The sequence below is a fragment of the Lissotriton vulgaris genome, chromosome 4_1, assembly GCF_964263255.1.
Source record: "Lissotriton vulgaris chromosome 4_1, aLisVul1.2, whole genome shotgun sequence".
Taxonomy (NCBI): Eukaryota; Metazoa; Chordata; class Amphibia; order Caudata; family Salamandridae; genus Lissotriton; species Lissotriton vulgaris.
The window spans coordinates 2,133,739,691-2,133,754,836 of NC_141691.1; the positions used below are offsets into that span (position 1 = coordinate 2,133,739,691).

The window sequence follows — 15,146 nt, forward strand, 5'->3', positions numbered from 1 at the left end:
TGTGATACTTCTTGCATTGCCGAAGGGTGCTGTAGGAATGTACCACCACCCCATGGGGTCTTAATAAACATGTCTTTTGTACTTTTCAGTTTCCGTGCCAACAGTTCTTTTGGTGTAAGTGGGTATTTCTGCGGAGCATGTAGGCCTTGGGAACCCAATACCACAGTTTGGCAAAAATGATCCTGGCAACACACAAGGTCCGTTATCATGCCGATTTTGGTAAGTTTAAATGTGAGGCAATATTTTGCCTCAGAGGTAAGCTTTTAGAGTCCGCTAAATTTGGTTTACTTAAATTTTACGATAATGTGTACTGCTTTAGTTAAATACTATGATATGGACCAAACAGTTATATGCCTTTATTTGATAAGATACATGTGATACAGTATTGGTCACATTAAGAACATATAGATGGGTGTTCATAGAATAATGGTGGGATTATGTCTTTAAAGATGGCCGCCCTTGTCACAATCGAGCTTGGGACAGTATTGACTCGCACGGTTAAATATTGCCGAGACAACCGCATATGTATCTCAAATGTTATTCTTCTGCACAGAAGAGCTTGGCTTGATAGTTTAATTTATTAAAACCGATATACGCTACTACATGATGTTTCAGGCACATGCAGTATTTGTTTGCGTGATGACCTGTAAATAATATAGAAGCTTTTTTCAACGGAGGACTCATTTTTATAGTTTAGCGTTTATTATTATTTTATGATTAAACTAACTAGAACTTTTGACATTGCGTTAATTACACGTCTCTCTGGTCACACGCTGCACATGATTGCCCGACCATTTATATATACAATATAAAGAAACTCTGTAGTGGTGATGCTTGACAGTTGACACAAAAAACGGGAACAGTAATTAGTTGGTCTATTGCATACAACTTTAGGTGTCCTGAGATGCTGAGGTTTAACATTAATTGTGAACAGCGCTCCATCTTTTTAGTTCAATTTCTTTCCAAGATGGCTGCCATCTTCTCGTCCATCGCTTTGGGCATGATGAGACCATTCCCTTTGGTTACCGCATTCTATCGCAGAGCGCTCTAAGAGGCAGTTATGCTGTGCTTGATTTTTTGATGATAACAACTCTTCTGACAAACTCATTTCATTTTCTTATTGAGATGGCTGCTACCGTTTTACTTCATCCACGCGGATGTAGTGATGGGCATACTGAGCCCATTCCCTTCGGTTTCCACACTTTATTGCAGAGTGCTCTCTGAGCCAGTTATACCATGCCCAATTAATTGTTTGATGCTAATAACTGTTTTGAAAGACAACACATCTTATTGGGTAATGAATTCCCTGGTTTTTCTGCTTCGTACCAGGGCACTCAACCCCATATAGAGTGGTGTGGATAAGGGTGTTTTAAATGCATTGCTTCTTTGAATATATTTGAACTCAAGAATTGTAGGAAATGTGGCACAGGGAGACAGAAAGATTTAATATAATTTGAATAGAAATAATTTACCGTTATGCCACAAAAGCAAACATATATCTGCAACACATATAAATAACTGGGATGTTTGGCGTTATATTTCTAAATTGTATTCGTTTTTTGTAGAGAATTGTTTGATTGATATACACCCCAGGACTCCTGGATCTGAACCTTACGATCTTTAAATGGAACACGTTGCATGACATACATTTAAGGTATGGGATGCATATCATTATAACTAAAACAGTGATAAGGTGTCTCTCTCTTTCTCTGCTTTCATAATTATTCATTTTAATCATGTTATTGCTTCTATAAATTGTGACTTTTTAACTGGTTCACAAAACAGGATTAATGGAGCATGACTTTAGCCATACATTGAAAAAAAATTATTTCTGACTGCGCTTTATGAGATGAGGTTCTTGATTGGTACATACCCTATAAATATTGTGAATAGGACATAGTTGGATGTAAATAATTGTATATATGTTTGTAAAGCTGTAAAGGTTTTTTGTCTTTTGTAAAATATGTATGTCTCATTCTTTGATGAATGCTGGATCAAAATCACTTTTTTATTACAAATGAAGACTGTATATATGTGTATCTTTTCAATAGCCCTGAAGAAGTCTCGTTGGAGATGAAATGCGTTGACTAGGAGGGTATGATATTTGGAATGTAAAGGAACTCATTCTGTGAAAAAAAAAATCTCATTGAGAAAAATATACCCTGGAATTGGACATTTTTCTTTGTGCGCAATTGTTGTTGTGAATTGATATGCCACGCTAATACTTTTTTATGTAGTGCTGGAACTAATTGCTATGAATGAGGACTGCAGCAGTCTGCGTGACATCTGCTATTGCAGTCCGCCTGCCACATTACGATGTGGTACAAAAGGGGGTGGTGATGGATGGAGCATCTGAATCAATCAAACACTCACACCGAGTCACTAGATCTGGGTTTAATCCATCCCCATTCTTTAGCCCACTCTGCCACCCCAGTTCAGACATGGCTATATGCAAATCATTCTGACCCTGTGCCTCATGGGAACAGTCCAGCCCGAACTGCCAAGCCATGTCTTCCCTGGACCGGAAACAAGCTTCCGAGGACCGGTTTCTGGCATTCCAGCCGTCTTCTGCCCGGCTTGCTTGAATCCAGTGGCAAAGTGAGCAAGGGACTCGCATTTGAGCATAGCCGGGCACACTTGTGGCGGCCAAAAGCGGTACAAAAGGGGGTGGTGATGGACGGAGCATCTGAGTCAATCAAACACTCACACCCAGTCAAAAGATCTGGGTTTAATCCATCACTGTTCTTTAGCCCACTCTGCCACCCCAGTTCAGACATGGCTATATGCAAATCAGTCTGACCCTGTGCCTCATGGGAAAAGTCCAGCCCGAACTGCCAAGCCATGTCTTCCCTGGACCAGATACAAACTTCCGAGGACCGGTTTCTGGCATTCCAGCCGTCTTCAGCCCGGCTTGCTTGAATCCAGTGGCAAAGTGAGTGAGGTACTCACATCTGAGCATACCCTGCCACACTTATAGCGGCCAAAAGTGGTACAAAATGGGGTGGTGATGGACGGAGCATCTGAATCAATATAACACTCACACACAGTCAAAAGATCGGGGTTTAATCCATCACCGTGGTTTAATCCAAGAGTGGGCTGAAGAACGGCGATGGATTAAACCCAGATCTTTGGACTGGGTGTGAGTGTTTGATTGATTCAGATGCCCCGTCCATCACCACCCCCTTTTGTACCCCTTTTGGCCACCATAAGTGTGGCAGGGTATGCTCAGACGTGAGTCCCTTGCTCACTTTGCCACTGGATTCAAGCAAGCCGGGCCGAAGATGGCTGGAATGCCAGAAACCAGTCCTCGGAAGCTTGTTTCCGGTCCAGGGAAGACATGGCTTGGCAGTTCGGGCTGGACTATTCCCATGAGGCACAGGGTCAGACTGATTTGCATATAGCCATGTCTGAACTGTAGTGGCAGAGTGGGTTTAAGAACAGTGATGGAATAAACCCAGATCTTTTTACTGGGTGTGAGTGTTTGATTGATTCAGATGCTCCGTCCATCACCACACTTTTTTGTACCAAATTACGATGTGGCATCGGGCAGAGGGACTGTCAGCCATGCTTCTGACGACCTCAAGGAGCCCATTGGAGCATCGGAATCATACATAATCCCATAATGACAGCGGAGCCAGCCTCGGCTCCACCATCCAGATTTTGATGCGGCAGACAGAGGCATCGGGCGGCGGCACTGTCTGCTCCACTTCCAATCTCCTCAAGGAGCCCATCAGAGCATTCGAAACATACATCATCCCATAATGACAGCAGAGTCAGCCTTGGCTCCAACGTCTGGATTATTATGTCACTTTCTGACAACCTTTCCGTGTCAGACTTTACCAAAAGGAAAGGCTGTTGTAAACTGACTATGGGGGTCCCTAGCAGGGCCTCTGTCCATCCACGGCCAACCCTATGAGGCCTGGAACATCCCTGCACTCTGTGGCATGCACCATCTGATGCCTGCCACGTGGTGCAGGGTTGCTTAAATACAGCCATTATACAAAGGCATCTTGAGCGGCAGGCCCTTTCTGCCCGCTGCACAAGTTGCCATTGTAAAATGGATGTTTCCAACCGGCCATTGAGTGGCTGAATCCAAATTTTGAGATTGGGACTGTAGACCTATGATCTGGCAGTTCCAGTCCGCTAAGTTGTGTCTGCATGACATTGTAAGGATGCCCATAGATTCAACATCACATTAACATATGTTTTTTTGTATATATTTATTAATTGTAGATATGTTATTCTATTATTTGTTTTATACTTTACGCATGAACCTTTTTGACAATTTTCACATGTGTAATATTTGTTTAAAAACAAATTATATATTTATTCAACATTTCTACAATTTTTGCCATTCAATTAAATGGGGAAAACATTATTTTTTTGTTTCAAATTTTAGCAACTCTATTTTTTTTTACTGCTACATACTATATTGTAATATATTTGTGCTAATTTTAGTTTATTTTCCCTGAACCAGGTCGTGGTAAGGTGCTGCTGTTTATCGGAACAGGTAAGTTAATTTTCATGAATTTATTTTAAGAATCTTAAGGGCGGGGATAGGGGGACAACTGGAAGGTAGTTAGAGTGTTGCTGTGTTGTCTGTGGTTATTTTTGTATACATAGATGAATTAGTGTCAATGTTTTTCACTAGTTTGTGATTTTGCCTTTTTGTACAATATTTTAGAAAGGTGTTGCTATGGTATGTTAAATTAAGCAATGTTAGTTGTATTTTGAAGATTGACTGTTAAGTATATGTATTTTTGGGACTGTAATGTGTTTTGCAAGTGGATTTTTTACTCACTTTGCAAGCTTTTGTCTATGAACGTGCCCTGATGGCATTGGGAGTTTACTTTTTCCTAAGTAATTAATTTTTGATTTATCATAAACCATTGCTTTGAATTTGATTTCCTTTTTATAGCTTTCCTGGAGCATTGATTTAAAAAATATGTTTTGGAGTTTTTAAATGAGGTCTGAATAGTTTGGATTGCTTCTAGGGAATACTATTGGACTTGTTTCATTTTTTCTTCTTTTTTATGGTCTGTTTGGGCAATATAGAGATTAGATTAGAATGGATTATTCAGTTTTTTAGTACGTGGATAAAGAGAAGGATCTGTAGCTACAGAACAGTCTGGGCTCTTTAAGGTCGTCTGAAGCGCGGCAGAAAGTCCCTCTTCCATTTTCTTTATTAAATTTTCTTTTAGGTGGAAAATCTAATTTTATAATGTTTGTGTAAATATTATGTGATTGTTATGTGTATTATTTTTGTTTTTATGTTATAATCAACTTATGTGATGTATTTATTTTTTTTTAACTTTCTTTGGTGGTGATGATAACATTTAAGTTTATATCAGTCTTTATTAAAATTGGAAATGTAATATTTTTTTGACTGATGTGATAAAATATAGTATATTTTTTGAAGTATAAATTTCGATATGTTGGTTAAGAAATTGTCCGAGTTTTTGAGGATTTTGGTAGGTTACTATTTTTTTATATTATGCTTTTGGCTATCATTTCTAGGGGCCTGATTACAGGTTTGGCAGTTCATTAGCTCTCTGAACCCGTGGTGGCGGTCCCTGGGCCGCCAGACTGGTGGTCCAGACCCTGTATTATGAAGACTGCAGTGGGACTGTCACAGGACCGCTGCAATTACTAGAATCCTTAATTCTGTGGAGGTGATGCAGCAGTCAGAGGCATAATATGCTGTTGGTGCAGCTAATGCACTGTGAAGCATATCATGTTATGATATGTTATGTTATAATATGCTTATATATCGCATGGCTACCCTAGCAATGAGGCGTCCCAGGCGTCCCAGGCGTCCCAGGCGTCCCAGGCGTCCCAGGCGTCCCAGGCGTCCCAGGCATCCCAGGCATCCCAGGCGGCATGAGTTTTCTCACTGCCGCAGTTTTCATGGCAGGGATCCCTCCATGAAAAGCATGGCTGTGAAGAAACTAAGGGGGCTTATAGAGCCCACAGGTGTCTCATGTCTATGGGGATGCATGCATGAGGGCACATGGTGTTCCCCTCTGCATGCGTGCATGACCAGTTCCTGAACGGCATGGACTTACCAGGCATGTTATGCAGGAACTTGCTTTGACGTATGACGTAATTCCATCCAGCAGTTTGGGCAGTCGTTTCAACAATGCGATCCTATGGGAATAAAAATTACAAATGTATCCTTATTTAACGTCCCTATTTCTCGCACTCACTGCACGGATCACCACAAATGTTTCAGGACACACAAAACCTACTTTGAGACTTTTATTGGAAAATGTTGTAAATATTGATCAAATGACCACAGCTGCATTGCTGAGAGTTGCTCTGAGGCCACGCCCTTTTTACACCACTCTGCAAAGCGACTCTTAGCGCAATGCTGGTGGGGCGATGAGTTCCTCTTGTGTCCTGAGGACCTTAGGACTAAAGTGAACTTCATCCCCCAAATAGCAGTGCATGAGGCGTGTTTGCAGAGTGATGTAAAAAGGGGCAAGTCCTCAGACAACTCTCAACAGCTGTGAGGGTATTACTGGAGGCACCTGGTGGGCTAGTTGGCCCCCATGGACCCTCAGTATTCAAGGGGACTTAATCCTTCAACTTAGAACGTGCCAGGAGGGGTGTTTGCAGAGTGGTGGAGAAAGGGGGCCTGGCCTGTGTCCAGCTTTCAGCAATCTCACTATCTGGGACATACTGGAGGTATCAGGCAGGCTAGTTGGCCCCTAAGGGCCCCCATCAGTGAAGGTGTCTTTATTTCAAATCTGGAAGCATGCAGGAAGTGTGTTTGCAGAGTGGTGGGGAAAAAGGGCATGGCCTGCTATGAAAACTTAGCAATCCTGATGGTTGGGACTTACTGGAGGTAATAGGAAGAGTAGTTGCCCCAAAGAATGACCTTGGGGCCAACTATCCTCCTTGTTACCTCCAGTAAGTCCCACACAGTGGGATTGCTAAGACGTCTTCAGAGGCCATGCCCTTCTTTCTCCACCACTCTGCAAATGCATCTCCTGGCAGAGTACGGGATGGGGGATGAAGTCTAATTTACTCCTGAGGGACTTTGAGGCCTAGAGACCCTCCTGTAAATCCGACACAGCGGAATTCCTGAGTGCTGGATGGAGGCCCAGCACCCTTTCTCCACCACTATGCAAACAAGACTAATAGTTAAAGAATTGTTTGCAATGAAATAGGTTTTGCATTTGCGAGAGTTAGAGCTATTGGCAATGTAAATGTAAAAGTTTTTTTATAATGTTTTTCGGAGTGTAATGGCTGTATGTTGTGTGTAGAGGAATTATGTGGTAAGTTGTGCAGTGAAATTATGTGGATACAAAGTATGTGGTATTTATTTGATAGAAAATATTTAGAGTGGAATTATGCGTTATGGTATGTTGTATGTTAGTCCTTGTTGTGGGATGGTAACCTCAGGTTTAGTCTATCTCGTTTCCATAGAAGCATAACTATGAACTCAATGAGACACAAAAAAGAAGGAATCACTGAGGAGCACTTCTGGACCTAGTCAGAGGTATGAGCAGGGCCCCTGGAATTAAGCGAATGTTTGGCTGCACCAACTTTTGCACAATTATACATTTTCCGCATTAGCCACATAATTTATCATCTGCTGCCTAATCTGCAGATTTGAAAAAAAAGACTTGTTTTTAGCAAAAACGGATCAGACATTACCAAAAATGCAGCAACAAGTGTTACAGCGTGGTGGAAGACCCCTTGTAATCCTAGAATGGTCACATGTTACTTATTCCCAAATGTCCGTGTTAAATTGGTAGTAATGATGTATAAGCCATTTTTCCTTCTTTATGCACCTCTCTTGCCTCTTTTTTCATTTCTGTTGCTTCTTTTTGTATCTTTCTATAATTTTCTATACTTCTGCCTCTTTCTGCAGATCTCTTCTACTTTCTGCTTACCTCTTGCCTCTTTTTCCACCCCTCTTCCGCCTTTCTGCATGTTGTCTGCTTGTTTCTGTACTTCTCTTGCCTCTTTCCCTACTCCTCTTCCCTCTTTCTCCATCTCTATTGACTTTTTCTGTACTTGTGTCTTCCTGTAACTCTCTTGCTTGTTTCTGTACCACTTGTGCCTCTTTCTGTACCTCTCTTCTCTTTCTGCACTCCTCTTGCCTCTTTCTGCACTTCTGTTCCTTCTTTCTGTGCTTCGATTGTTACTTTCTGTACCTCTCTTGCATCTTTCTATACCCTTTTTACATCTTTCTTCATATTTTTAAAATCTTTCTGCAAATCTGTTGCTTCCTCACCTCTTTTGTTTCTTTCTTTACTCCTCTTTCCTCATTCTGCACCTCTGCAGCTTCTTTCTGTACCTCTTTTGCTTCTTTATGTACCCTTCATGCCTCTTGCTGCCCCCCTCTTCCCTTTTTTTGCACACCTCTTGCCTCTTTATGCACACCTGTTCCCTCTTTCTGCTCCCCTGCTGCCTCTTAATGCACATCTGTTCCTTCTTTCTGTATCTCTCATGTTTCTTTCTGTATCCCTGTTGCCTCTTTCTCCACCCCACTTCCCTCTTAATGTATCTCTGTTGCTTCTTCATGCACTCCTCTTGCTTCTATCTGCACCTCTCTTGCTTCTTTTTGTACCCCTTGTGCCTCTTTCTGCACCCCTCTTCCTTCTTTCTGTCAATCAATCAGGCATTTGTTAAGAGTGAATACTCACTTGCAAGGGTCCTAAGGGGCTGGGGGAGTGTGGGTGCAGGCTCTGGTCCACCAGGGTGGGGGTCTGTCGAAGAGCCAGGTCTTGAGGTCTCTTACAACGATGGGAAGTGATGTTGTCTATATGAAGTGAAGCAGCAGGTCGCCCAGGCTCTGGCCGCGAGGAAGGAGAAGGAGCGGCCTCCTGATCTGGCTTTTCTGGTGCGTGGGACCACGGCATAAGAGAGCTGGACTGATCGTAGGGTCTTCTGAGGTACATGGAATTTGAGTTGGCTGTTGAGGTATGCTGGTCTGGAGTCATGGAGGGCCTTATATGCGTGGGTGAGCATCTTGAAGGTGACTCTTACCTCGATGGGAAGCCAGTGGAGTGTGCGCAGGTGCTGGGAGATGTGGTAGTGTTTTGGCAGGTTAAGGATCAGTCTTGCGGCATCGTTTTGGATGTTCTGTAGCTTACAGATGAGGTTTTTGTTTATTCCGGCATAGAGTGTGTTGCCGTAGTCGATTCTGCTTGTGATGAGGGCATGAGTGATGGTCTTTCTGTGCTCAAGGGGGATCCATTTGAAGGGCTTAAATAGGAAGTGGAGGGCGTGGAAGTATTAGGACGTGAATGCGTTCTTCTGGCGGTCCATTTTGAGCTCGGAGTCCAGGATGATTCCCAGGTTTCGGACCTGGTCCTTGGAGTTGGGCAAGTTTCCAAGGGTGGCAGGCCACCATGTGTTGTTCCAGGCATCGGGGTTTGGGCCCATGATGAATACTTCCTTCTTGTTGGTGTTAAGTTGTAGGCAGTTGTTTTTCATCTATTTGGAGACGGTTTCCATGCCTAATCGTAAGTTGTGTCTGGTGGTGTTAGGTTCGTTGGATAGGGAGAGGATGAGTTGGGTGTCGTCTGCATATGACACAATGTTGACTCAGTAGGTTGTGACAATGGGGTGAGTGGAGCCATGTAGACATTGAAGAGCGTCAGGCTGAGGGAGGATCTGTGGGGGATTCTGCAGGTCATCGGCATAGGGTCTGAGAGGAAAGGGGGGAGTCTGACCCACTGCATTCTGCCAGAGAGGAAGGGTCTGATCCAGTTGAAGGCTACGTCCTTAATCCCTGCATTGTGAAGTCTGTATAATAGGGTGCCGTGGGAGACTGTGTTGATTGTCGCTGAGAGGTAGGGGAGAATGAGAGCTATGGTTTCTCCTTTGTCCAGTAGGGTGCAGATGTTGTCTGTTGTGGTGAGGAGGGTGGTTTCCGTACTGTGTATTTCCTGAAGCCAGATTGGGAGGAGTCAAGGATGAATGTGGCGAGTTGGCTGTTAATGGCTTTTTTGATAACTTTTGCAGGGAATGGAAGTAGGGAGATGGGTCTGTAATTTCTGAGGTCGGTGGGGTTTGCCACGGGTTTCTTCAGGAGGGGGTTGACCTCGGCCTGTTTCCAATCATCAGGGAATGACGTGGTCACCATGGAGCGGTTGATGGTGTGGCAGACCGTGGGTGCGATAGTGTCGGCGGCTCTGTTGAATATGTGGTGGGGACAAGGGTTTGTGGGGGCCCCGGAGTGCATTGATTTAATTGTCTTCACTCAAGAAACCTAAGGCAGACCCCAAGGACCTCAAGAACTTCTGGCCCATCTCCCTGCTTCCATTCTTGGCAAAGGTCACCGAGAAAATTGTCAACAAACAACTGACCCACTACAACGAGGAGAACAACATCTAGGACCCATCCTAGTCCATTTTCCGCAGCAACCACAGCACTGAAACCGCCCTCATCACCGCCACCAATGATATCAGGACCCTGCTTGACAACAGAGAAACAGCGGCCCTCATCCTCCTGAACCTGTCAACCGCCTTCCACACCGTCTGCCACAACACACTACGAACACGCTTACACAATGCCAGAATCCAAGAGAAGGCCCTGGACTGGACCACATTGTTCCTTTCTGGAAGAACTCAGAGCATCCGCCTCCTCCCTTCCGCTCCAAAGACACCGCGATCATCTGTGGCGTACCCCAGGGCTCTTACCTCAGCCCGACGCTGTTCAACATCTACATGGCACCCCTCGCCCACATTGCCCGACAGTGCGACCTCAACATCATCTACGCCGACGACACCCAGCTGTTTATCTCCTCACTAAAGACCCTCACACCGACAAAACCAACCTCCACGAAGGAATGAAGGAAGTCGCTGAATGGATGAAGAACAGCCGACTGAAGCTGAACTCAGACAAGACAGAGGTCCTCATTCTCGGCCCCACCCCCTCAGCCTGGGAAGACTTCTGTTGGCCGACAACACTGGGAACAGCACCGACACCAACTGACCACGCACGCAACCTAGGGGTCATCCTCGACGGCACCCTCTCATTGACTAAGTAGATCAACGCTGTTTCCTCATCCTGCTTCAATACCCTCCGAATGCTCTGCAGGATCTTCAAGTGGATCCCCACTGAAACGAGAAAAACAGTCACCTAGGCTCTCATCACCAGCAGGCTGGACTACGGAAATGCCCTCTATGCAGGAACGTCAGCCAAGGTCCTAAGATGGCTGCAATGCATCCAGAACGCCTTAGCACGCCTGATCCTCTACATCCTCCACTGCAGCCACATCACCCCCCACCTGGGAGACCAGCACTGGCTCCCTGTCAACAAGAGGGTCACCTTCAAGCTCCTCCTCCACGTGCACAAAGCTTTCCACTCTGCAGGCCTCGCCCTTGCCACAGTACCTCGCATGCGAAGAATGACCGCCAGCGGCAAATCCTTATCCCACCAAACCACCAAGAACTGGAACACCCTCACCACAAAACTACGGCAGACCCAAGACCTACTGGCCTTCAGAAGACTCCTCAAGACCTGGCTCTTCGATCAGTAGCAGCACCAACCCTGCAACTTGAGACCCTAACGGGTATGTAGTGTGCTTTATAAGTGTCTTTATTGATTGATTGATTGATTCAGTGTATCTTCGGTGGTGAGTACTGTCCAGCTGTCAATCGTTGGTTTCAGGGTGTCAGAGGTTGTTGGTGGGTGTTCCGTCTTTTCATTGTCTTTGTCAAATTTGTAATAGATGCTCTTGATTTTGAGGTAAAAGAAGGTGCTGAGTTTGTCACAGAGGTCTTGTGAGGAAGGGATGTCAGTCGACTCGCTGGTGAGGTGTGCAAACTCCTTGATGATGTTGAAGAGATCTTTGCTGTGGTGAGCGTGTGTGGCTATTCTGTCTTTAATCACTTTTTTCCTCGTTTCTCTGATGAGTTGGTGGTGGGCATTGGTAGCAACTTTGAAGTTGTTGTGTGCTTCTGTGGTTTTGGTGTTCTGCACTCCTCTTTGCCTCTTTCAGCACCTCTGTTGCTTCTTCTTGCACTTCTATTGCTGCTTTCTGCACCCTTCTTGCCTCTTTCTATACCCCTCTTCCCTCTTTGTGCAACTCTCCTGCCTCTTCCTGTACCTCTCTTGCCTTTTTCTGCAGTTCTCTTACCTCTTTCTGAAGGTCTTCTGACTCTTTCTGCACCTTTCCTGCCTCTTTCTGTACCTCTCATGCCTCTTTATGCACCTCTGTTGCTTCTTTCTGCACTTCTCCTGCTTCTTTCTGCATCTCTGTTGCCTCTTTCTGCAACTCTGTTCCTTCTTTCTTCACCTCTTTTGTTTCTTTCTGCACTTCTGGTGCCTATTTCTGCACCACTTCTTCTTCTTTCTGCACCCCTTTTCTCCCTTTCTGCACTCCTCTAGACTGTTTCTGCACATCTGTTTCTTGTTCTTGCACTTCTTTTGTTTCTTTTTACTCCTTTATTGCTTCTCTCTGTTCCCCTCTTGCCTCGTTTTCCACCCCTCTTCTTTGTTTCTGCTTCTGTGTTGCTTCTTTCTGCACTTCTCTTGCCTATTTGTCCACCCCTCATCCCTCTTTCTGCACCACTGTTGCTTCTTTCTGCATGTCTCATGCTTCTTTCTGCAACCCTTGTACCTCTTTCTGCGCCCTTCTTCCCTCTTTCTGGACTTCTCTTGCCTCTTTCTGTACCTCTGTTGCTTCTTTATGCACTTCTTTAGTTTCTTTTTGCACCCCTCTTGCGTCTTTCTGCACCCCTCTTGCATCTTTCGGCACCCCTATTGCCTCTTTCTCTGCCCCCTCCCCTTTTCTGCATTTGTTCCTCTTTTCTGCACTTCTCTGGCCTCTTTCTACACCTCTGTCCCTTCTCTCTGCAAAGCGTTTACCTCTTTCTTCACTCCTCTACCCGCTTTCTGCTCTCCTCTTTTCTCTGTATGCACCTCTGTTGCTTCTTTCTGCAATCCCCTTGCCTCTTTCTGCACATCTCTTGCCTTTTTTTGCACCCCTCTTGCCTCTTTCTGCACCCCACGTGCTTCTTTCTGCACCCCTCTTCCTTCTTTGTGCAACTCTTTTTCTACACATCTCTTCCCAATTTCTGTGCTACTCTTGCCTCTTTCTGTACCTCTGTTGCTTCTGTCTGTTCTTCTCTTGCTTCTTTATGCACCCTTTGTGCTTCGTTCATCACCTCTGTTGGTTATTTATGCACTGCCCTAGCTTCTATCTGCTACTCTCTTGTACATTTCTGCACCCCACTTGCCTCTTTCTGTACATCACTAGCCTTTTCTACACCTCTCTTGCGTCTTCCTGCACCTCTGTTGCCTCTTTCTGCACTTCTCCTGCTTCTTTCTGCATCTCTGTTGCCTCTTTCTGCAACTCTGCTCCTTCTTTCTTCACTTCTTTTGTTTCTTTCTGCACTTCTGGTGCCTATTTCTGCACCACTTCTTCTTCTTTCTGCACCCCTTTTCTCCCTTTCTACACTCCTCTAGACTGTTTCTGCACATCTGTTTCTTCTTCTTGCACTTCTTTTGTCTCTTTTTACTCCTTTATTGCTTCTCTCTGTTTCCCTCTGCCTCGTTTTCCACCCCTCTTCTTTGTTTCTGCTTCTGTGTTGCTTCTTTCTGCACTTCTCTTGCCTATTTTTCCACCCCTCATCCCTCTTTCTGCACCTCTGTTGCTTCTTTCTGCATTTCTCATGCTTCTTTCTGCAACCCTTGTACCTCTTTCTGTGCCCCTCTTCCCTCTTTCTGGACTTTTCTTGCCTCTTTCTGTACCTCTGTTGCTTCTTCATGCACTTCTTTAGTTTCTTTCTGCACCCCTCTTGCGTCTTTCGGCACCCCTCTTGCCTCTTTCTCTACCCCTCCCCTTTTCTGCATTTGCTCCTCTTTTCTGCACTTCTCTGGCCTCTTTCTACACCTCTGTCCCTTCTCTCTGCAAAGCGTTTGCCTCTTTCTTCACTCCTCTACCCGCTTTCTGCTCTCCTCTTTTCTCTGTATGCACCTCTGTTGATTCTTTCTGCAATTCTCTTGCCTCTTTCTGCACATCTCTTGCCCTTTTCTGCACCCCTCTTGCCTCTTTCTACACCCCACGTGCTTGTTTCTGCACCCCTCTTCCTTCTTTGTGCAACTCTCTTTCTACATATCTCTTCCTAATTGCTGTGCTACTCTTGCCTCTTTCTGTACCTCTGTTGCTTGTGTCTGTTCCTCTCTTGCTTCTTTATGCACCCTTTGTGCTTCGTTCATCACCTCTGTTGGTTATTTATGCACTGCCCTAGCTTCTATCTGCTACTCTCTTGTACATTTCTGCACCCCACTTGCCTTTTTCTGTACCTCACTAGCCTTTTCTACACCTCTCTTGCGTCTTTCTACACCTCTGTTGCCTCTTTCTGCACTTCTGTTGATTCTTTCAGCAATTCCCTTGCCTCTTACTTTATTTCTCTTGCTTGTTTCAGCACCTCTCCTACATCTTTCATCACCTCTGTTGTTTCTTTCAGCACACCACTTGCTTCTTTCTGCACGCCTCTTGACACTTTCTGGATATTTCTTTTTTTAACACTTGAACCCTTTTTCTGCACCTTTCCTGTCTGTTTATGCACCTCTCTTACCTCTTTCTGTACCTCTGTTGCTTCTTTCTACAATCTACACCTTTCAACTGTCTTTATGTACCACACTTGCCTCTTCCTGTACCTCTGGTGCTTCTTTCTGTACTTTTCTTGCTTCTTTCTGCAATCTTCATGCTTCACTCATCATCTCTGTTAGTTCTGTATGCACTGCTCTTGCATCTATCTGCTATTTTCTTGCACATTTTGCCAATTTCTGCACCCGTCTTTCCTCTTTGTGTACCTTTCCTGTCTGTTTATGTACCTCTTGGGCCTCTTTCCGTACCTCTGCTGCTTCTTTCTGCACTTTTATTGCCTCTTTATGTACCATTTGAGCCTCTTTCAGCACCTCTGTTGCTTCTTTTTGCACGTATCTTCCTTTTTTTGCATCCCATCTGCCTCTTTCTGTACCTGTCTTTCCTCTTTGTGCACCTCTCCTACCTCTTTCTTTACTTCTTTTGTTTCCTTCTGCACCCTTTGTGCCTCTTTCAGTACCTCTGCTGGTTATTTCTGCACTGTTCTTGCTTCTATATGCTACTCTCTTGCACATTTCTGTACCCCTCTTGCCTCTTTTTGCACCTCTCTTTCCTATTTTTGTACCTCACT

At 44.6% G+C, this 15,146-nt stretch overlaps 1 protein-coding gene across 1 annotated transcript in view; it reads right to left on the reverse strand.

Moving 5' to 3' along the window:
- Positions 1 to 15,146, reverse strand: part of LOC147725219 (extracellular calcium-sensing receptor-like) — a 61,197-nt gene that overhangs the window by 26,437 nt on the left and 19,614 nt on the right. Inside the window, exon 3 of the mRNA XM_086918208.1 lies at positions 6,066 to 6,147. Coding sequence (XP_086774334.1) covers positions 6,066 to 6,147 — 82 coding nt within the window. The remainder of the gene's footprint in view (positions 1 to 6,065; positions 6,148 to 15,146) is intronic.